Source organism: Gallus gallus, chromosome 2, assembly GCF_016699485.2.
Source record: "Gallus gallus isolate bGalGal1 chromosome 2, bGalGal1.mat.broiler.GRCg7b, whole genome shotgun sequence".
In the NCBI taxonomy this organism is placed as follows: Eukaryota; Metazoa; Chordata; class Aves; order Galliformes; family Phasianidae; genus Gallus; species Gallus gallus.
Window position 1 is genome coordinate 27,919,226 of NC_052533.1, and position 22,855 is coordinate 27,942,080.

General features: G+C 37.5%; 1 protein-coding gene across 6 annotated transcripts in view; it reads right to left on the reverse strand.

Annotated features, from left to right (window-relative positions):
- AGMO (alkylglycerol monooxygenase) overlaps positions 1–4,849 on the reverse strand; it is a 181,996-nt gene extending 177,147 nt beyond the window's left edge. For 4 of the 6 annotated variants that reach the window (XM_001235520.6, XM_015281873.3, XM_046937611.1 and 1 more), the window contains exon 1: positions 4,520–4,849. In XM_001235520.6, coding sequence (XP_001235521.5) covers positions 4,520–4,834 — 315 coding nt within the window. In that variant the 5' untranslated portion in view covers positions 4,835–4,849. Of the gene's footprint in view, positions 1–4,364 lie in introns of all 6 variants that reach the window. The other 2 variants (XM_040695837.1, XM_040695841.2) reach the window with 2 other exon arrangements.
- Positions 4,850–22,855: the final 18,006 nt, after the last annotated feature.

Genomic DNA, 22,855 nt, shown 5'->3' on the forward strand with positions numbered 1-22,855 from the left:
TATCAACATGGCACTTTTTAATTTAGATGCCTAGCTTGCATTTTAGATATCTAAAGGCCTCTTTGGGATACACACTAGCTGATGAAATAAAACCTCTGAAAGCAAAGGAAAACCTAAGGATAAAACCTAAGCCTTTCCCAGCAAAAACAGTGTGGTAAATCTTCTGATATTTGAAACAATAGAAAGCTACTCTCCATTTGAAATCATTGAAGCATTCTGGAAAAATATAAATGTTTCTTGTTTTAATTCCTTCATTTCTAGGTAGGTAAGGTTGTTAATGCTGTGTTTGTTCTTTTTCTTTTAGTTGCTACAGGTAAACAACAGATCCCTAACTTATCAAATAGGCCAGATAATCAAGCTTGCACATCTAGCACAGATAAAAATGGACTTAGTAAAAACAACTAAGAAATATTTGACCACAGTATTAAGAGTCAGCTCTAGCATAGACCATAGGCAGGTTTGAAGTTATAGATATGGAGCAGCAGAAGCTGCACTTCAAATCAAATGGACTCAGAGCAGAATAACCGGAATTCTTTTTTCATGAAATGAAAATAGTGCACAGGAAATATATGATGCTTGTATTCTGTGCAGCACTTTACCTAGTAGCTTCTGAAATGGTTAAAATACTTTACTTAATACTAATACAACTTCTTTCCCATTGACTTCATTAAATATTTTCTTCCCACTGTGAAGCTGTGAGGCAGCCAAGATTTGACAGCACTTTTTGACTCACAAAAAGGGAGTGTCAGAGTAAAGAGGCTAAAGAAACATTTAGGCAGTCTTAACTGCCTGCCCATCAAGGAGCTTGTAAAATGTATGACATACCTCTTGGTATCTAAGAAATTACTGCCTCTCTCCCATACATCCACATTATGCTGTGTTCAAAGCAGATCAAAGTGATCAACTGTGTCAAGACAAGCACATACTATTTCTATGAACATAATACCTAATAGTTATTTCCACAGGTCAGGATCTCAACAAGTTAGATGCCATACAAACAAAAGGAAAAGGAAAAGGCGTAAGGCATCAGAAGGGTAACAGTTAAAACTGGAAAAAAGGAGGCAGTCAATAAAGTAAACAATAATTTCCAGTAGCCTAAACTTTTTTTTTTTTTTTTTTTTTTTTTTTGGTTGGTTGGTTAGTAGTCTTCTTGATTGGTTGTTGATTTGGTGGTTTGCTTTGTTTTTTTTGTTTGTGGCTTTTTTGCTTTTTTGTTTTTTTCTTATTTACAATGACAATAAAGACATTTAAGGAACCTGAGGAGGACAGGTAATTCTGGCGAAATTTTTAAAGTATTGCCTTTGCAAGCAAACTGGCACAAAATTAAGTGATAGCCACTGTTCGACTCCTGGGTCAGAGACAGCAGCTGGCCCATTTTGATATCTTCTGATGTATAAATGTTTTACTCTGTTTCCACTTTCTTTCTCTTCATCCATCATCATAAATGCTTAAAGGGGATTTACGTTAGTTTTTGTGGGTTTCATGAGTAACTGAGCCATAAATTGAAAGTCTTACATTGAGTAAGAGAGTTTCCCTTACAAGTAACCAATACTCAGAGAATGTGAAGGACCATTTTAAACCAATTTTTACTTCATACAGTTGCAAAAAAATAATACTCTCAGTTGAAACTCGGCATAAATTCACCATTTTATTGCAAGCCTTGAAACAGTTTGTTTTCTTAAAGTCCCAGGTCCTCATAATGTGAGAATCTCAACTTTCACGTAGAACTAAATAAGCAGGTTCCGTGCCTCATTATTTAGAAGCAAAGCCTAAAAATGTGAATTGAGTGTAAATGTGAACTTAATCTTTAGGCTCTAAAAAGTAGAGAGTAAATAGCAAAGAAAAACAGTAATTACTAAGTTTAATGTTTCCATTTTGGGGCTTTCAGCAGAAGAAACCAGTGCACTCTCCTCTGAGGTCTGACTACAGAAAAGTCTTTACTGAGCATAAGTGGTAATTCCAGAATGTAACAAGAAGCAAAGTGAAATTGTTTCTGTTCATGAAAACAATGATCAAAAAGGATTCCCTCAGCCCATCTACTAAGTGTGAGGGAATCCAAGAAGCAGAGCATGCAAAGTGTATTCTTAGGTCCATAGCAGAGGATGCTTGCAAAGGGACAAGCGCTAGTACTCATTGTTGGAGTCAGGATCTTCTAACCTGGGGAAATACAACTGACTTCTACTTCCTCTTTACTTTCTTGAACTAAGGGGAAATCAAGGCTTTCAAAGCCTACCCAAATAAAAATAAATTCCATAACTGTGGTCCAGAATTTGGACCCCTTGTCAGAGTTTTGGAGACCAGCTGGAAGGGTTATTTCTCCATGTCTCTGCTGCAGAGCTTTGCTTACTGGTCTTTGGTAACTGATCAGCCTATGTTTTGAATGGTACCTGGGGCCTTCACATACAGCTATGTATGAGCACAGCGCAGAGATCAGGAGCATCTCTGCCTCTGAAAACTGAAGCAATATAACCACAGAGAGAAAGTGCATGAACAAGTTAGGCTAAGCTATTTGGTTTTCAAAACCAGAGCTGCTTCACCATTTCTGTCATTTATCTCACAGGAGTAACACAACTGAGTCCAGCTCAAAGGAGCTGCTCCCACAAAATGCATATATTCTGTCAATCACCAGAAGTGCTCTATTTTGCAGATCACTAAAAATTACTGTTTGAATTAACTTGAAGGTTCCTTCACCCTCCTAATGACAGAAGGTACATATCCCCACAGCTAGCATTATATGATCTAATGAGCTAGGAACATTATCTGGTACATCACAGACCATTCAGCCAAGATCTAAATCTCACATCTGAAGCTCAGATTAAAAAAAAGAAAAAGGTGGGGGGGGCTGAGGGGAGGAGGGGCAGGGGGCTTAGGAGTTGCTAATTTAATCAGTAGCTTAAGTAGCTCGTTTCACATCATCATCATCACCGCTGTTTTTTAGAGTGTGAGTAACCTGAGCTGAGGCCTTCCTCTATTACCATCTCAACACAGTTACAAGCAGCTGGAGAGGAACAGAACAGTTACTTCTACCTACAAAGATACAGCCAGAAAAAATAATTTAAAAACTGCCTAAGCTCAGACCACGGCTATAGAGTTGAGGTAGCTGGACCACTACAAGACTTCTACACACAACAGAATTATGCTGTCAACAAATACATCAAGAGGGATTCCTGCTAAAACTATTCCAAGGCAGCAATTACAGGAAGTATAACTATTCTGAGAAACTTTTTTAGTGCAAGTTTTTTGCTAAATACATATTCCATTATAAACTTATCATAAGAGAGCAGAAACCTGCAGGCACTTCTATAATGCTAATTAGGAATTCTTCTGCAAATATTCTCAATTGTGCGCTCAGCACCAGGAAAAATGGGTTAGGACAAGTTCTGAGCAGATTATGGAACAAGCTTCTACGGGAGAAGGAAAACCAGGGATGCTAAGGAATGGTGCTGGCAAGAAAATGTGTGACACTCAGCTGAAAATGTGGGAACAGTAAAAGAGATAGAGAAAGGCAAAAGGTAAAACTGGAGGGAGCAATCAGCTGACTAGGCAAAACTGTCAGGCTCTTGACAGACTTCCTTGACCATCACGTTACAGCTCGGTTGCACAACACGTCTGAGGAAAGCAGTCCATCAACCAGACACTGTATACACAGGTTGGGTTGGCAGCAGCTGTCTGCTTCTCCTGTCCAAAGGGACAATGTTCGCTGATAGCCACCATCAGCAGTGGGTTGCTGAATGCTGAGATTCCTGGTAAGCTGCTGACAGAGCTGCACAACCCCACTACAACCCAATAGCAGCAGCTGCACAGCAGTTCAAGATATGAGCCACGATAGATACGTGCGATCGGTGGGACAGAAGAGAGCAAAGGTACCTCCATGAAAGCAGATACACTGGCAGAGTGGGAGGGGAGAAAGAGACACACTGCTGCCAAGGGAGCTCTCACACTTGACCTCTGTACTCTTGTCTCGGAGTGAGAGGAGACAGCATTGTCCCAACACAAATATTTGTTCTTATTCTCTTAAACAACCTTTGTGTTTTTTTTTCTTTTAAATATGTTTTTTTAATTATTATTATTATTTTTCCTTGGAGCTGGTGGTACTAACTTTAAGGGCACAAAAAAAAAAAGCTGACTTTTTGCTTGTGTTAAAATCAACAAAGGTAGAATCTTGGCCTGAGTAGCCTGACAGTATCGTGTTTTCTGCTTTACTCAGCACTGACAATTTGAACAGCGTTAACATCAACACTCAGATGTGGGGTGCTCCTCTGAAAACTCTACCTCCTGCTATCAGGAGTAAGCATCCGAGCCTTCATTTATAATGCATTAGAAGAATATGCAGCTTTCAGACAGTGAAAGACAAGGTATCTTACCGTATATAAGGTATATTTTATCTTACTTTGGGTGTCCTTTTGCGGTCGCATCTTCCCCAGTCCTCTGGAAAAAGGCAGGTGGTGCCTCGGCGCAGGGTGGGCGGAGAAGCCGGCAAAGGATGCTGCCGGGAAAGGGGAGGGGAGGGGGCTCTCACCTTCTCTACGTAGTCGGGCACCTCGTCTAGAGTGCGGAAGGAGCTCTCTCCGGGTGGCACCACGTAGAAGAGTGCTCGAAGCTGCTGCCCCGCTGTGGTGCCCATGGTCCTACCGCTCCGCGCCGTGCCGACCCAGCTCTGCGGCCGCCGCAGGTGCGCCGATGGCGGAACCCTCCCGGCGCCCGCTGCGCGGGGGCACCGCGCCCGCGGCCGCGCCCGCTCTGGCCTGCAGCCCGGCCCCGTGGCCTGGGTTCGTTTCCCCTTGGCACTGAGGGGGTTTGCAGCGGAGAAGCTGCCTACTTCTTTTGAAATCATGCGCTGCTATGCAGATTTTTCTCTTATTATTTTTCAGTGTGTCACTGTGTAGATGACCTTCCAGTATTTGAAGGGAGATTATAAGCAGGAAGGGGGACAGCTTTTTACACGGTCTACCAGTGATAGGATAAGGGGGAATGGCTTTAAACTAAAAGAAGGGAGATTTAGGTTAGATGTTAGGAGGAAATTCTTTACTCAGAGAGTTGTGAGGCCCTGACACAGGCTGCCTGGAGTAGCTGTAGATGCCCCATCTCTGGAGGCGTTCAAGGCCAGGCTGGATGGGACCCTGGGCAGCCTGAGCTGGTGGGAGGCAGCTCTGCCCATTCAGGGAGGAGGAACTATGCTATCTTTGAGGTCCCTTCCAACCCAAGCCATTCTGTGATTATTTGTTTTCCAGAAACAGGGTGAGGTGTCCCTGGCAGTTCTTCTGATCAGCTGTCCTGGCCAGTCAAGCACTCCTCCTGTGCAAAGTTTTTGTTTTTTAGTTGTAAGAAAGACTTATCACAGCTCAATTTTCTATAGCTCAGGATAATATGATTGCGCTGAAGGCAGACTCTAGAAGCCACCTATCATGGTTTCCTTTATAAAGGAGTGATATGAAGGAACAGTGAAAACAAACGTATGCTTGTTCACTGTAAAAGTTTTATAATGACTGGAATAAGAACAGGCTTTCTACATTAGGCTGTTGATCTGAAGCTCAGGAGCATGCATTTCCTCATCAAATGTTTGTCAGTCAATCTTCATATGATTGGCAGTAGTAAAAGACATAAACTTTTTGATAAAATATATTGACCAGAAAGAAAATAACACAATGTCCCAACATTCCCTTCCTCACAAATGTTCAGTTCCACTTACAGTCTTTGCAGAAGAAATGGTCTGTACGTTCTGCCATCAGTGATCTCGCTACACACACTGCTGGATATTAGGAAAAAATGCCTGCCTTGATATAACTAATTTTTTTTAAAGGAACTGTGACAGATACTGTGAGCTGAATTTTTTGTTTGTTTGTTTGTTTAGGAAAAGAAACATGTAGAAGTTGACATTAAAATAGTTATAATCATGCACCTATAATGTTTGAAATCATACGGTTACAGAAACATAGAGTCATTAACGTTGGAAAAGACTTTTATGACCATCAGTCCAACAATCAACCCATCACCACCACTTCCACTAAACCACATCCCTCAATTTGAACAGTTGGAGTTTAAATTTGAACAATATAGTTTGAGCAACGTAACAGTACAATAGTGCATCATGCAGTAGTACAAATTTACTGGAAATATTTTATGTTGAGCTGAACAGAGCATAAGCAAGTTAAAAATAAAACATAAACAATATTTGGGTATTCTCTTAATGTGCATAGTTTATGCTAGTAAAATGATGTTGGTAATACTGACAAACTTAGTAAAACTCTTTGAAAGTATATCCTAGTGTTCTTAACTCCAACACTGATTAATAGCTGTTTGAGGTTCTTATAAAATTATTTCTAATTATTAAATTCTAAAACCCCAATTCATCTGAATGAGACTTCCAAATTCACTCAAAAAATCACACTTTTCTTTCTAGACAGATTTCCAGTGCATCAAAAGTTCTCATAGGCAAAAATGCCTTTTCATTTAGATTCGCCTAGGTATTCCTATGGCATTACTCTCACACTTGACCTCACCATAACCAAGATTCTCATTCACAGCATCCTACCGGGCCTTGACCTTGCTTCACTAGCATCTCACAGAGATAAAATGACCAAAACTGAATCCCATTAAAAAAGAATTAATAATAATAAAGGTTACCAGTATCTGGGGATTGATCTGCTGTGAAAAGAACAGTTGCCAGGGCAAGGGAGCCGGGGCTACTGAGGATATTTGAAGTATAATGGAACCACTACTTTATATTACACCCTTCTGGGAAAGGAGAGATACCAACAATTTTTTGGGACTCAACACTTTTTAAATTATTTTGAATCCCCCTTTCAGTGTAAACTGTCACTCAAGTATCACCACACTGAAATTCTTGCATTTGAAACTAGAAGAAATCATTTGGATTTGATTATACCTCACGGGGGAAGCAGATGGTTGTGTTTTCCAGCTTCTATGCTCAAGGAAGAATAGATGATAGCAGTAAAACAGCTACACCTCCAGTGAGAAGGAGAACAATTTTTCAACGGACATCAGTAATCTGGCTGTACAAATGTCGCCGATGTTCTCTAAGCATTGAAATTTGGCATACAGTTTCAAGTGCTCACTCTTCTCTTTGTTAAGAAAAAGAATGGAAAATTAAACATCCAGGAATGTTGCTTTAGTGAAAGGTCTAACCGTCCACTAAACAATGCCCCCTCCATTCACTGACCTCGCACAACCTCCTCAGAAAGAAGCTGACTTTTTTTTTTTTTAAACAGAGTTAATGGTGTTCTGTGTATTTGTTTTGTTTTTCCTCAGTAATCACATCCTATGCTGCCATCAGAAATGCAAAAGGATGTTCTGTCTGGCGACTGCAATTCTGCTGTGCTCCAGCTGATCATTCCAGTAACCAAGGCAACAAAAGCCTCTGTTCTACTTAGAGGAAATTGGGGAGCTGGCCTAACACTGTCTGTAGGTGGATCATATTTTGTTTTCTCCAAAGAACTCCATCCCACCCACTTCATGAACGGAGAACGCCCAGATGCTTCCTGTTTGGGTCTCTCTGAGCACTAAACCAGCACTAAATAATAAACTCATATAGGGAATTAGGGCAGGTTGAAATTGGGATGGGCAATGTAGTCTGCTTTGGCAGTCATTCACAGCAACCTGAATCACATCCAGAGCTGGGCTGGGTTTAGTGTACTCTACTTATGTACTGATATCTTTGTGTGTAGAATTTTTTTTTGTAAGTATATTGTGTAGATATAATAGAATTTTCTCATATTTCTGCTCCAAGTATTTAGTACCTATATTTTAGCTTGGCAAGGAATGCTACTAGGAGAATGCTAGATGCATCTGTGCTGTTACAAATCTGTTATTAGAAAATATTTCAGACGTATTTCCATGTGATAAGCCCTACATTGTATGATACTTTAAAAAATATTTAATACTAACAAATATCGTGAATATAAGTTTAATATATTAATGTCCAGTTCTTAATGGCAGCATTACTGACTCCAGAAACCTGAAGTCAAGGATATGCTGTGTAGTGATCATCCTAACACCATGCAGTTAGCCACTTGCTGCAAAATCCAGTCTTTTCTATCTCTTCTATGTAGGACTGCTAACTATAGAGCAGTGTCCAGATATGACCATTCTCAATTAATTGTTCAGTTCATTCAAGGGTTGCTAAGATGTCCAGGAAAAGTAAAAGACCCTTCCACTGATCTGTCAGGGAAGCTCTCAGTGATATTAAACCTGGAAATTCATCCTCCATGTTTGTTACTATCTGTTCTTGATCCTATTGCAGGATTTATTTGAAACAGTGATGTGCCTGGTATCTATCATGTTTCTCTTTCAGATAACAGAATTTTTTGCTATCATCCTTAAGATTTTCCTCTGTTCGCAAGTATAAGGATCAATGGAATCAATCGCAACTTAGATTCTGGTGTTCCCCATTTTGTGGGTCAGCTGCTGATTTTCTATTGAAAAAGTGGACAGCACTGCCATCCCCCTTCTCATTTATAACTGGTGTGTATAACTTCTCATTTATAACACACACACACACACACACACACACACGTATATATATATATATATATGCATATATACACATACTTTATTACTGCTCTAGTATGCTAATTGGCTCACGGAAGCCCAGAACACAGAAGATAGAACCACACAGTTACAAATCAGAGATGGTGATGGTATGGAAAGAGGACTTCATTTCTGCTGCAGCAAATTATTAGATCAACTGAACCGCTCATGGAGTCACTGTCTTCTGTGCATTTGCCAAATACAGGTTATCATATATCAGCATGCAACTACATCCAAACAGTTGACATTTCCTTACATCACTTTAGTAACTGCCTTTTTTGTAGTTATCTTTTTTTTATCTTCCCCCCTCCTCCTGGAAAACCATCCTCTAGTAGAATGGAAGTTTTTCTGTTATTTGCCTTTTCACATAGGAAAGAAACATACTGTGGTACCCCTTGTTCTAGCTGACACACATAGATCAGATCATGGGGCATATTCTGCAAGGAGAGAAAGATGGTGCTGTCCTTGGATCCACAAGGCTACAGAGAAACAGACTACAAGAAAACTGGAAGGGTATAGTCCATGAAAGATAGTAGATAGAATATCTAGCATGGGATGAGAAGGCAGTGGCCCGATTAAGGAGAGAACATAACTGTTCCTGAAGAGCTGCAGGAGGATGGCTCTCCTGGAGACCAGACTCCATAGAGTTTGTTTTAACACAGAAAGCCAGACAAGGCTGAGTAATGCAAAATATAGAGTCTGAAGATCACGGCCCAGCCTATTAAGACAAAGTGAGTAGCAGGAAAATTGACATTTGGGCTTACAGTTTTATTACACTTCAATAAGCAAAACCTCAGTTTTCTCTAACTCACAAGTTACTTTTAGTCTAAAAAGCACCACCACCAAAAACAAATAACAACAACAACAGCAACAAAAAAATACCACCACCAAAAAAAAAAATCCAACAACAACAAATAAAGAGATAGGAAACTCTGTAGTGAAGATGCTGTGCTGCCTACAAGGAAGATGAGCAGAGAAGTTCATCCTGAAACTCTGGCTGATTCTTAGGAGCCAGTTACAAGCAGAAAATAATCTGTTTGCATATTAAACTTCTTGAACAGTGCTGTAACAGCAAGAGGTTCCCAAGGGAGCCTAAGCAGTGGTTTCAGCCCTCCCCCACTTCCAGCTGCACATTGTACACTCTCACTGCTTCTCTTGTGTAAACTGGGGTGGTCACTAGACACTGAACTGAGCAATTTCAACATGCTTTGTCAGCAGAAAAATTAGCCCAACAAAATAAAAAGCCAAAATTGACTTAAGTTGTTATGAACTGAAGTCAGGAGACATTCACATGGAAAGGATGACCAGGAAGACATGGTAGTCTAGACTCTGCCCTGCTGAGGAAAGTTTAGGAACTTGCGAACATCAAGCATATCTCCATATCTCATGCCCAAACTCTGTAAAAAGATGTTTCAATAAACAGGCATGCAGTCTGACTAAAATGATTGTTCATCCACATGGCTCATTTCCTGGCTGCTGAACTGCACAGCTGTCCATGGGTGGCCTCCTGTCCATCAGGTGCTCAGTTACAAATATACATAACTGGTGAACTCTCAATTAAGTCAGAACTGGTGTTGCCCAAAGCTCGCTTCATGTGCTACTTGTCTCTGCACAACCTCTAACACATTACTTTTAAACCATTCACAGCTCCACACCATCTGATTCATTCATGGCCAGTTCTGATACAGGCACAGCTGCCCCATGAGTCAGGAAGCAGTCATCAGACTACAAAGTCTGAGGAGCAAGGCAGGAGCTAATTTTTCCAGCATTTTCTTCTCTTGAAATACTTTAACCTTTTGTTCCCTCTGTGAAGAAATATGTTTTGTTTTTTTGGTGGGAGAGAGGATGGGATGGGAGTTGCTGGAAAAATAAATTCCATCTTCAAGGCAAGCCTATCAAATAACTTTAGAAGAACAGCCTGCCCACCTGTTGTGGGTGTTTCCAGATTTTATTTGGCATGCTCTACTATGAAACTTCTCACACTTTTGTTCCTGAAAAATCTTTTCAGTTTAGTTTATTACGAACACCAAGAGTCAAGTTGCTGCGTGCTGTAACCTACATGATATATCAGCATTACGTAGCACACAACCTTAGATCCAGGGTAGATGTCTTCCACATCAGAACTATTTGATCAGACACATAGTAACTTTTTTAGTAGGTCTTTGCATTATCTGACAATTGATTATAACTGATTATCTGGTATAACCAGAGTAATCTCTTTCATGTTTTTAAATTAGGAGCATGTGTATCAACACCAGGTGATCTGAAATTATGAAACATCTCAACACAGGAATTATGGTACACACTAACACTTCATGTGTGCAGGCGGGAGCCATTTGGGTTATTCCTGAGTTGAAGTATAGGAAATACCACCGTTCAAGCAAGACTAGTAAAAACACTGACATTTTCAGCATAAAGAACAGTGCTAAAGAATTATAAAGATTATGCACATATATCTTTGAATGTACTTAAGAAAGTCACTGGTTGAAATTTTAAAGCTTGAGCTATTCAAGCACCATGTGGCATTAAATTACTATTTTTCTTTATCATTGGAAACAGGGCATAAATTATTTCCCTTAGGAAAAATCAAACAGTTTCTGTTCCTACCTACCCTGAAAATCCCTAGTTCTTACTCAAGAAAGAGTAACTGTGAGTAACTCCCTTAAATAATCTATGATGAATTACAAACACTAAGTGCAATGAACAAGCTTTAATAAAACTACTTAGAAAGATGGAAATCCCCTTTTATTTTCTTCTTGTAAAATTGCTTCTGGCAGACAACAACCCTCCAGTGCCAGCAAGCCTGGTGGGAGATGGAAACCCCACTGTCACACAGAAGGGAGCCTGCTGCCACTGTCCCCTGTCACTCAGGGGTCAGTTCTCAGCTCTGGCTCACCTTACTCCATACTCTGCTTTAGGAGAGGTTACTTACTTTCCTTACCTTTTAGACGCTGAATCCATACAATGAATTCAGATACGATGGCAAAAAAGAGCCTCTCTCCTGTTGCCTAAAGTCACAAGCTAGTAGCCTCCCTCATCCATGGAATTCATCACCTATCCAGCCTTACAACCTACAGCTGGTTCTCACACTGCTCCAGGGTCTCTAGGAAGAGAAAGTTTCTTGTCACCCTCAATGCTTCTTCCTCAACACTTCCTCCTACTGCTCCTTTACCTAGTGCCTCTATCAAAAACACGCTTCTCACCTCCAAGAAACACCAAATGCTCCCCACAGCCCAAACCTACAAGCAAACAACATCCACCTGCTCCAATTCTTCTGATGCACTACAGGTAAATCACTTATCACTCACTGGGGATACCATACAGTACCACTCAGTCTCATATTACCTGTAAAATTTGCAGTATGCTCTTCATACCCCAACTGCCTCTCAGTTATCAAAAGAGCTAATAGCTGTCCTTCTACTAAAATAGATAGGGTCTTTCCTGATCAGCAATCAAGACAGGTGTTGCAGGTCATTTTTAATTAAATCTCCCTGTCAGATGAGAGCTGAAGTTGTTGGCTCCAGAAGGTCCTAGAATTCTGTAGAATCAGATAAATCTGAAGGTCAAACTGGAGAAGTGTTAAAACCAAGTCAGGACGTAATAAAACAATACCTGCAAATAACTACTATGATAAAAATACTATTGTCAAAAAAAAAAAAAAAAAAAAAAAGTAAAGGAAGGCCAAGCTCTGTAGAATTACTATGTTTTTAGGCTACAGATCTCAGGATAGGGTAGCATACGGTGAGGCAATTAAATGCTATCATAATGCATAAGCTCTGGAACTATATGTCAAGCTTAAAGACAAAGTGTTTTAATCCTCGAGTGCTTTTCAGTTTGCAAATTTAAAGCTCATTTCATGCCTGAGGCTTTTTAATGTATTACAAAATGCAAGAAAAACTAAGTCATTTGATTAAAATGAAGTATTGAAACATTGTCAGTCAGATCACAAATAACACATATATCACAATTCACCATAGCAAAACTTTTTTTTTCTTTTCTTGCTGTCAGTTTTTTGTATCATCAATAAATATGAATATAGAAATAGAAATTTCATTTATTCATGCACATTACTTTAGGGGGAAAAAAAACACTATCTGCTACAAAATCCACTTATGAAATGCCAATTTTTTTCTCTTTCATTCTAGTTCCAAAATTTAGGTCTCCATATATTCATAAATGTTTCTAATCTCTTTTTATGTTCAGGGAATGAAACAGGCTTCAAATTTGTATGTCATAAGTATGGAATGTATTCCCTGATATTTCGTTTTGGGGAATCCTTCCAGTGTACGGAGTAATTCATACTGCAGCTGTGGTCAAGATGTCTGTAAGATTTTCTTTTCTGAGTTGTTTACCTGTCATGAAATTCTTACTGATTTAATGTCTGAGCCAAAGCCTAATTTAAATAGTAAAATTTGTATGTGTAGTGTTTTGGGGGGTGGTGAGTGCTTATGGGGGTTTTGTGGCAATTTTTCAAGATTCTGGGAGACAAAATAGTGGAAAGTTGATTTAAAAAAAAAAGATTTGCTTGAGTCCCATGCAACTGTCTGGGTCAGTTCTGTCTACTAAAATAGGTTTGCAAAGAATCAACTCCATAATTTTGACATGAATCATCCTTTAATTTTTAAGGGACTGATCAGCTACCTGGGGAATGCATGCTCATTCTTAAAAGATTATGAAATCCAGTACAATCTGCATAGTCCATCTGAATAAAGCAATTACACTTATACAGTACATTATTTTGTATTTATTTATTTAAAACAAATATGTTGACCTCAGATCTCTCTCAAGTTTGGTGCATATTGGTTATGTTTTAAACCATATTTCTCAGTCAGCAAAGCTGCTGTTGACACGTTTGAGCCATTTCTGTGACAACGTCAATCCTTTGTTTCAGACCACAGAGAGGAAAACCTTTGGATATGGAACATAGTGAGAGGAAGGATGGGAAGCAGGGAAACCAAGAATAAACACAGGCTTTCCTCTACCAACTCTGCAGAATTCAGAGAAAAATATTAATATAAAAGTTAGGCTCTCTGACATGTGTTACTGAATACAGGAGTACCTTTGGCATGCAGGCATGTCACAGAGCTAAAGGAATTTGAATTTGTTGCTCTGTGTCTCCATCTGAGCTCTCAATGTTTTTTCACCTTTATTTTTTTTTAGGGTTTTTTACAGTTGAATTTGAGAAAACACTGACTACTATGTAGTGGGCAAGAAAAATTTTCAATAAAATGCTTCTTAGATTCTTTTTATTTCTATTTTGTTGTGGTTGTTATTATTGTTTGTTTTGTTTTGTTTCCCTCTGCTAGAAACTAGACATAGTGATCTCATGCAGATCTATTTTTGTTTCAGTGTTATATTACCATAACTAAAATTAGAATCTGGACTGAAACATTTGGTGTGTAGTTCTGAACTAGCAAGTATGCAATTAGAGTGCAAAATGTTGATATCTGCCACATCCAATAGTTCTGCTCCAGTAAAGCACATTCCTACCTGAATTGCCAACACAGACATCTTGAGTTAACTGACATTATCATAAAAAAAACATTTTGGGCCTAATGTCAATTTCAGAAACTGGCATTTCAGAAGCCAACAGATTTCCTCTTGTTTGGACGGATGAAGAGAAGAATACTTGCTACATTATTTTCCTTGACTATTCTGTGCAACAATTCTCCAAATTGTTCTACTGCTCACATTAATACTTAGTCTAATGTTGTTTTTCTGTTTCATACCTATGAGAGATATCAAAGCTACTGCAATAGGGTGGAGACAACCCCACATTCTTAATATATGTCCCCAAGTCTCAATTTTGCTTTGTAAATACTTTTTTTTTTTTTTTTTTTATGATGATGACTTTGCAACCTGATTTACAATGAGAAATCGTTTCAAATGTGAGAATTCTCCACAGTACAAGAATTCCATTTTTTTAAAAAGCTCACAGACTGAGTACTTTATGATCATAGGTTTGACAGAGATGTAGTAGATATGAGCTTTGGAGAGTTGCGATGCGTAAGTCTAATTAAATTTAAAGAAATTATTTGATTTCATCTCAGATACATCATTGAGCCTTCACCTGATTTTATAGCTCACAAGAACACACACACACAAAATGATCTTAAATGTCCTTAAAAATTAAAAAAAAACTATATTGCCCTAAGCATCACAGTATCACCTGTAAAAGGGAATCTTGTGCTTTATGCCAACTTCAGATATGCTTGTTCACCTTGGAGAATATAAGAGTGAGATCCGAGATGATTTTTTTCTGCATTGTCATCCTTTCTTTTCAGGCATGATAGATATAATGCTTATGTATTATTTTATTATTCCTACTCAGAGAAATTTACTGTAGCTTTACTGATATGTGCAACATCATATCTCATATATCTCATATAACATTAATGGTTATATTGCACAAATTGCAGCTGTGGTTTGATACCTCATTATTCACATTTACTCATTCTGTTATTCTCTGAATTGTTAAGCAGCTGCAAATCTTCACCTCAGAGAGAGCTGCATAGCAGTGATAGGCAAAAGTAGAGATAATGGGGCTTTATAGTTTGCGTAAAGCTGCCTATAACTTTCAGCATGATTCTTTAGAAGCTGATTTAAATATCTGAATGATAATATAACTTTTATCCATCAAAATCTCTGAGCAGTCTACATTCGCCTTGGCTCTCAGAGCTCTATCGGAGCTTAAGAAAAACTACAAAAGGACTTTTAAGTGAGAAAGCCTTTTTCTATACTGGACTAATTTTCTGATAGTCTGACGTAGTGGAATATTCTTATATATGTTCGTTAGGAGAATGTAGTCTCCTGCTAGAATGAAAAAAAATCTCTGTATTGGAGACTCAAACACTGTATTCACAAAGTCTTTCAGAAAGGCCATTGTATGATGGACTCAGTCACAAACTTGTGGCTTCATCCACATTTAATCCATTATATGATGAGGTATTTAATGGATTTTAGCCTTTGACATGTTACAGCACAGGAACAATTTCCGTGTGCAGATTTTGGCTTTGTTTTCCTTTCTTTCTGATCAAAACCAGCAAGCTTCTGTTCCACAAATTCCACAAAGAACTCAATGTAATGAGTGAGATTTTGATAGGTATTCAATTCTGGCTAAGTATTTTTTTTTTATTGTTGTTGTTGTATTGTTTTGTTTGTTTAATGAAATGTTTTTGGTATGTTTCAATAAATGTATTTGTACAAGATCTGCTTTTAATTTCGGTAGATCCTAACTCCGGCTTCATCAGGCTTATCTTTGCGCTATGGCTCAATCTTTAATTCTTCTTTTGTTAGTCTCATAAGAGTCAGTATAACTTTTAACAGGAATCTGGCTGAGCCAGAAAGGAAATCATCTCAATAGTGCTGCATGCCAGTTCTTTGTGTACATCTCATAATCGCAGTATGCTGTCAGTCAGAGGCTAAGCATGATATTGAAAACACAAGAGGAAGTCTTTATCAAAGTAGAACTGCTCTTCGTGGTAGAAAACTAGTGGTTCAAAATCATCCAGATGTCTCAGGGTTGATAAAAAATACAACAGCACTAGATATGCAGTTACTTAAAAGACCGCACTTTATCTCAATGTCATTATCAATTTATTGTAAACATTTTGTCAAGGGTTTTGCATAAGGCTGCAGAAAAAGTTGGATTACTTTCATCACCGATAGAGCAAACAGTGCAAAGCCTTACTGTCAAAAGGAGTAAATGTGCCTGTATTTTCCTCATCCTCATTTTTTAAACTGCTAACACTGTTATTCATTCTGAACACCCAGATTACAAAGAGTAAAAAGGCTGTTTATTCAAAAGACCTTCTGAAAACTGCATAGGAAAGAGGAAGCCTTGCATTTATAGTGGCAATCCCTTACCTCCTAAAAATGCTCATCTGCTAGAGACATCTGGCTCAGTGTGGTGAGTTTTCATCTCCTGTTAGGAGGGCTGATGTCATGTAAGGAAGTCAGGGGAGCATATTAACTATTGTAAATGAGAGGCAGCAGCAGTGCTTATCCTGGGAACTGGGACTCCTGGATCCACTGAATGCCTGCCTGCAGCCCCCATGTGTTGATTCTGGCCCATTAATCATCCTGTTAATCTTCAAAAAGCTTAAAAGTGCGAGTGTATGGGAGAGTGAATACAGGTGAGAATTTGCAGGTGTCATTCACAAAATACAGCCATCGTTCCCCCTCTCTTTTCAACAAACAGTCCTCCCAGTCTATTATAAAGCACAGAAAGAAATTCTTTCTGCCACCTTTTACCCTGTCTGAAATTTCTGAGAGCATCAGGATTTTTAACATTTTTGCAAGACTGCACTGTAAATGTGAAGGAACAGTAAGTCAGCATAGAAGAAACTGAAGGATATTCATTTTGGAAAGTTTATATACTTCATTCAACCTATATCCATTAGCTTTCAGGTTTTGAGCATCACCACAATGTATGCCATTTCAAGAGTCATCTCAGTCCCCTATCAACCAACTTTTCAATTCTCTGTAATATTCTGCTGTACTCTTTTGGGAAGGAACAGCATATAAGAACAAGGAAATTTTAGGCAATTCGAAGGTTGTATCATGCTTGACACCTGACTTCACTTTAGTAACACCTGCCTGAACAATAATTAGCAGGCCACTTTTAAAGAAAGAACTTCCATACACCACAGATGGCATTTTTCATACCAGACAGGCAACGATGTATGTTGGAAGTGAGCCAAACTGTCTGCAAAAACTGTGAGAAATTCAAGACAGACATCTGAGTGGAAGGAAAGTTTTACCTTCCTCAACACCCTTACCCCCCCGCAACCATTCAGGAACATCTGTTCAAACCTACCTCTGTATAATGTGCTTTATTTTTCTTATCTACTAATGCTACAAATTATAGTCGAAGGAAAGCAGCATAGCGAGTTTCTTTTATATTGGTTACGAAACCTATGATTTAATAATGTAATGTGATGACTTGCCAGCTATAGAAATCCAATATTATACAACTCCTGTCAGAACCAGGAACAAAATTTTCTTAACTGGCTAGTAATATGGGGTTCTCAACTCACATTTCTATAAAGTGGACTTAATTTTCACTGGGTACTCAAAACTTTGTTGAAATCAGGATACTGTGTGTCATAACGGAGGCACAAAGTCAACAGTCACTTTGGAAATTATGGGCTAATGTCTTAATCCTGGACTGCTCACTGATTTGTATGAACTTTTGTGTATACCTTGGGCTAAATCCAAATCGCTGTGAAATCCATCGTAATCTTTCCATTGCCATCTATAGGGCTTAGATGAAGTCCTTTCCTTCCTTGGAATAGTTTTACTTCTTTTTAGCAAAAATATTCTGTATGAAAGGAATCCTGAGAACTTTTCATAATAATAAGTTGTCAGAATCAAAAAGCTTATGCATAAATGCTAGTTTTAGAAAAGGATGAGATATATGTTATATTTAGTAAAATTTAAGTACTAAAAATTTTGCATTTTTATACAATTCAAATGAATAATTATGTACATGAGAATTATAGAAATGCATATATAAAATTATTTATAATGTATCTTACTTCCAAACTTTTTTGCTCCCAGTAGTTTTTTCTCTCCTAAATGCATTTCTGTGGTGGTTGCATAAAATATTCTAAGGGTACTTTTCAAGATAAATTTTTAATTTGGGAAAATGCCCATTTCAGTATTTTCTCAGCTGTGTGTGTGACTTTCTTGGCAAATAATTTAGTAAGCATTCAGAATAGGCATATTTCTAAAAACCCTGCAGACATAAGAAACATACACAATGGCTATAAAGTCATTGTGATGCTAAAGATGAGAATATGTCCCTAAATACTATATCACTTGTATACATATTTACCATTTTCATTCCTTCAGATGGTTTTACAGGTGAGATAAGTCAAACAAGGAGGTATTTACAACATGAGGGCCATAATATTTTCATATAAGACAAGAAAATTCTTAAGGAAATCAATAATTGTGATGTTTACTTGAAGGATGAGTGAATCTGAAACTTCTTGATCATGAATATAAAATAATCTTTTTCTAATTTTCTTATATTGGCTGATAAATTTTCAAAATTTACAGATAAAATCCAATCAGCAATAAAGTATTTTGTCTTTCTCTTGAGAGAAAACAAATAATGCCATTTTGTTGGACATAACAACTAACTATTTAAATTCAAATGTATAACCTTAATAGAAATAAACATAATAGGTAAAAATGTATAAAATAATGATATTTCTGAACAAAAAAAAAACAAAACCATTTATGAAAACAACAGAAATCAATTAACGTTCTGAACAGAATACTATTTTTACTATTATTTAATGTTCTTATTCATATTCTAATATCCTATCACAACCATACTTTTCATTTGTTGTTTGAAGAACCATGTATTTATTCTTTATTGTGAGTCCTTTGTTGCCAAAAAGGACTCAGGGTCTTGAGAGTTGGAAGAGATTATCATAGAAATCACTCAAGGACGAAATAAGACAAAAAAAATAGCAGAAAGAAGTGTCCACAGCACAATCAGTAGAACACTGGTAGCCCAAAAGTTTTGCTGGGTCCATGGCACAGGTGACCAGTACAAATTTCTTGAGTTCTCCATCATTTACTCAATAAAAGTACTTTAAAACTTACCCATCTTTAAAAACTCTTTGGAGTCTGTCTACATAAAAGCACTGAAAAATAAAGGAATTATGATTATTATTTAATGAGCTCTTCATTTACAGCTCTTCTTGGGTTCTTCTCTAGTAGTTGATACAAAGCAAGTTTACTGCTCAGATAATTTTTTTTTCAACTGAATGTAATCAATGTATCACCAAAGTTCCACAGACAGGGGTTGTGACAGTTCAGATGCCAAAAAAAGGACAACAAATGTTAATAAAATTTTAAGCATAATTTGGGAAGAAGTAAGAAAAAGCTGTGAAATCAGAACCTTCTAATACATTTTCATTTTATACAAACGACTGTGATAACCTCTTATTATACCATATGGAGGCCCTGAATAACAGCCAGAGGCCTTAAATTACATGGAAACTGATTCACACACTGCACCTTACAGCTGTAAATGATGTCAAAAAACTATGGGATTTAAATGAAAATGGATAGAAATACATAAAGGAAAATGAGCTCTAGTAAATTCTTATTAATATGAGATAATAGTGTGCATCATCAGTGAAGCCCTATGCCAGTTATTACAGGCTATATCAGGTACACTGCCTTTTTTGAATGAATATAGACATCAGGTTGTGTACAGAATTCTCCCTTGCAATCCACACACACTGCATGATACTAAATTACAGTACATCATTGGTTAAATATTGCTCTAAAATTTCTTGAATCTTGTAGATGATCTTAAATACTGCATGTACCCTATTAAACACAGGCTCACCCAAGAGACATAAACTAACTGAAGCTAGGAAATTTTAAACAAAGGCTCAGCTGACTTTTTGTTCCTAACTTACATAACTGTTTCCTCATAGCAACTAAGAGTGTGTGTCCTAATGCTATTTTATTTTTGTTCATTTGTGCAAATAATATTATTGCAGCAGTCAGACTCTTCACTTAAGAAACCAGGAAACTACTTTCAAATCTGTCATTTGGTGGAAAGACATAGGTAGAGAGCCTCTCCTTACAATTCATTTTTGCTAATTTTGATCCAATGAAAAGCTTAGAAAAGACACATTTTTTAATGAAAACCCCACATGCTTTGAATAGGTAATTAAGTAAGTCCAGTTAGTTTGCAATGGTATTATTTTAACCACACCTCTTGAACAACCATTGCCAAAATAAATCCAAAAACAACAAAGGCACAATTAACAAGACAAAATAAAAAGTCAACAGCCATAAGGGAAGAGAAGGAAACCCTGCAAATACTACTCTGGTTCAGTGATATGCTGAGCATCAAAGAAAGATGATCTCTGGGCAGATAAAAAATAGTATTAGTCCTCAGAAGTAGGATTCATCAGTGATAAGACATAAAAGTGATCAGCCACAATTTAATAACAGGAACTAATTTAAAAAATAAACCAAATTAAGTTTCATCAAACCTCATTCTACTAAGCACTTGCACAGCCATTGTAAATCACAATATCAGGGGTTGACTGTGCCTATCTGTCAAGTGGTATGGCTGGATTGACGAAAGAACCCTCCGTTAGTCTGCAAGCAGATAAAAAACATTGAGTATAGAACAAAACTTCAAGTTATAGTTCAAAAGCCATCAAAGCTGTTTTCAGGAATAATTTATGCTAAAACCTTGATACAGTTCATAATATGCTGCATCAGTTTGTTGATTCCATAAACTACTTTTTGAGTAATTGGTGTGTTCAGAAGAAGCCATAACACCATCTGCACTGATGAGTCTTGAGCATACCTGCTTACCCAAAAACCAGTGTTAAAGAGCAAAGGGTTCACTGCTGCTGTATGTGGCTTGAACATGAGCTAGCTGAAATCTGGAAGATGCATCTGGATTTCCGTGGGGCTGTGCTTGTAAATAAATTCCTTCAAGATCATGGTAGGAAGCTGACTGTGCTTAGAATTTGTAGCTTCAACTTCTGTCAATGTGGGATCTCTGCACCATATTTCACTTTGCAGTGGTGTACCCTCAAAACTGTTGTTTAAAGCCAACAGAGGTTGCTACAGCCAGTCAGTGTCTTTTGGCCACATTCAAAGTCTTAACTGCTTTTAAAATATGGAAGACAATCAATTTTGCTAATCTTCCCACACTCACACCCCAGTGTAAAGTTACATAATTTGGTGTTTTGTTTAAAGATTTATTTAAATAAAATTATATAAATAAAAATTCTCCTAGCACTTTACAACCATTTGCATGTTTCTCTCCCCTCTCCTTGTCCTTCATATCTCTACAGATTCAGCTAAACAAGGAAAATGGAAAAAGACTATCCTCAAATGGAAAATATTCTACCTTGTAATGAGATTATTACAGCTCACATTTGCCATCACCACACATATTGGTTGCCTCCCCACTGCAAGTATCACAATCAAATCACACAATAATACATCCCTTCAAATGCCTTAGGCTAGGAAGACATTGCTGGTACATTTCAAGTAGTGTAAATAAGCTATTTCCATTTGTACTGTAAAGTGTCATCTCAAACTTGGTGGAACCCTTGTAAGTTCAGACTTAAAGTGTATAAGAGGCAGCAATCAATTCTGTATGCCTGGAAAGGCATTTTGGCAATGACAGTATTTGAAAGATAATAATATTCTCTTACCTGTTATGTAGCAAAATAGGTCACAAAAATTTGACTAAAAGTCTTTGTTTTTAAAAGTAGGTAGTGTTTGAAAATTCAAGGTGGTTTGTTTTAACTATTCAGTCTACGTTTTTTTCATTTTAAAATTCAGGTGTATTTCCTTTAGCAGGGAGCAAAACTAGTCTAGAATAAGAAGTTTTAGTCTGAGTCACTTTTTATTTCCTATCTTGATAATCAGCACCACCACTCAAAAAAGCTTTCTCATCTAGCAATCAAATGAAAAATATCAAGTATTTGCAAGCTGTTGGATTACTTCTCTATCTTCCTCACGCAGTTAGCAATTTTGTATGAGAAATGCATTTGAAAAAGAACTGAGAAACAAGTAGCAAAACCGTTTAACTCCTAGAATCAATAAAGTGCTCTGAAGTCTTTAAAGGCATGAATTACCCATTGTTGGGATATTTTAAACTAAAATGATCATGACAACAATTAACATGCAAGAAAGAACAAACCTACAGTGGAAAGGATTTAGAAAACAGATTCAGATCTCTTGAATGCGTTTAACTTTTATTATGCCCTATTACTCCATACAGCAGAGCTTCAATGAATACTCTCAAGGACATGCATATTTCCCACTTGCTCTTTCTTTCACTCTGCATCTTCCATTGCAGGACACACTTGAATTCATCCCTTACGTTTTTTGGAGGGATTTTAATATCTTTCTCTTGAACAACATTATCAAATAAAGGAATTATGATGTAAGTATGCATCCCTTTCCTGATATTTATTCATTTTAATCCATTTCAACAAGGTCCAACAAAATAACCCTTTATATTCACTCTAGATCTGGAAAAATGGTTGAGCAGACTCTTGTTGTTTTTGGCCAAAGACATCATTAGCTGCTAGATGCCTTTTTCCTGCTGAAGGAAAGAGTTTCCCAAATGGATCAAGGTGGAAAGTTTATCCAAGATTAAAAGCCTAAATTTGAAAATGTAGCTTTGTGTCATTCACAGATGAAGTTCCAAAAGACCCAAAAAAGTCAGAGTTCCTTAGGACTTTTACAAAACAACACTTTCAAGTTTCCTATGAAATCATTGTAGAGAGACCAGAAA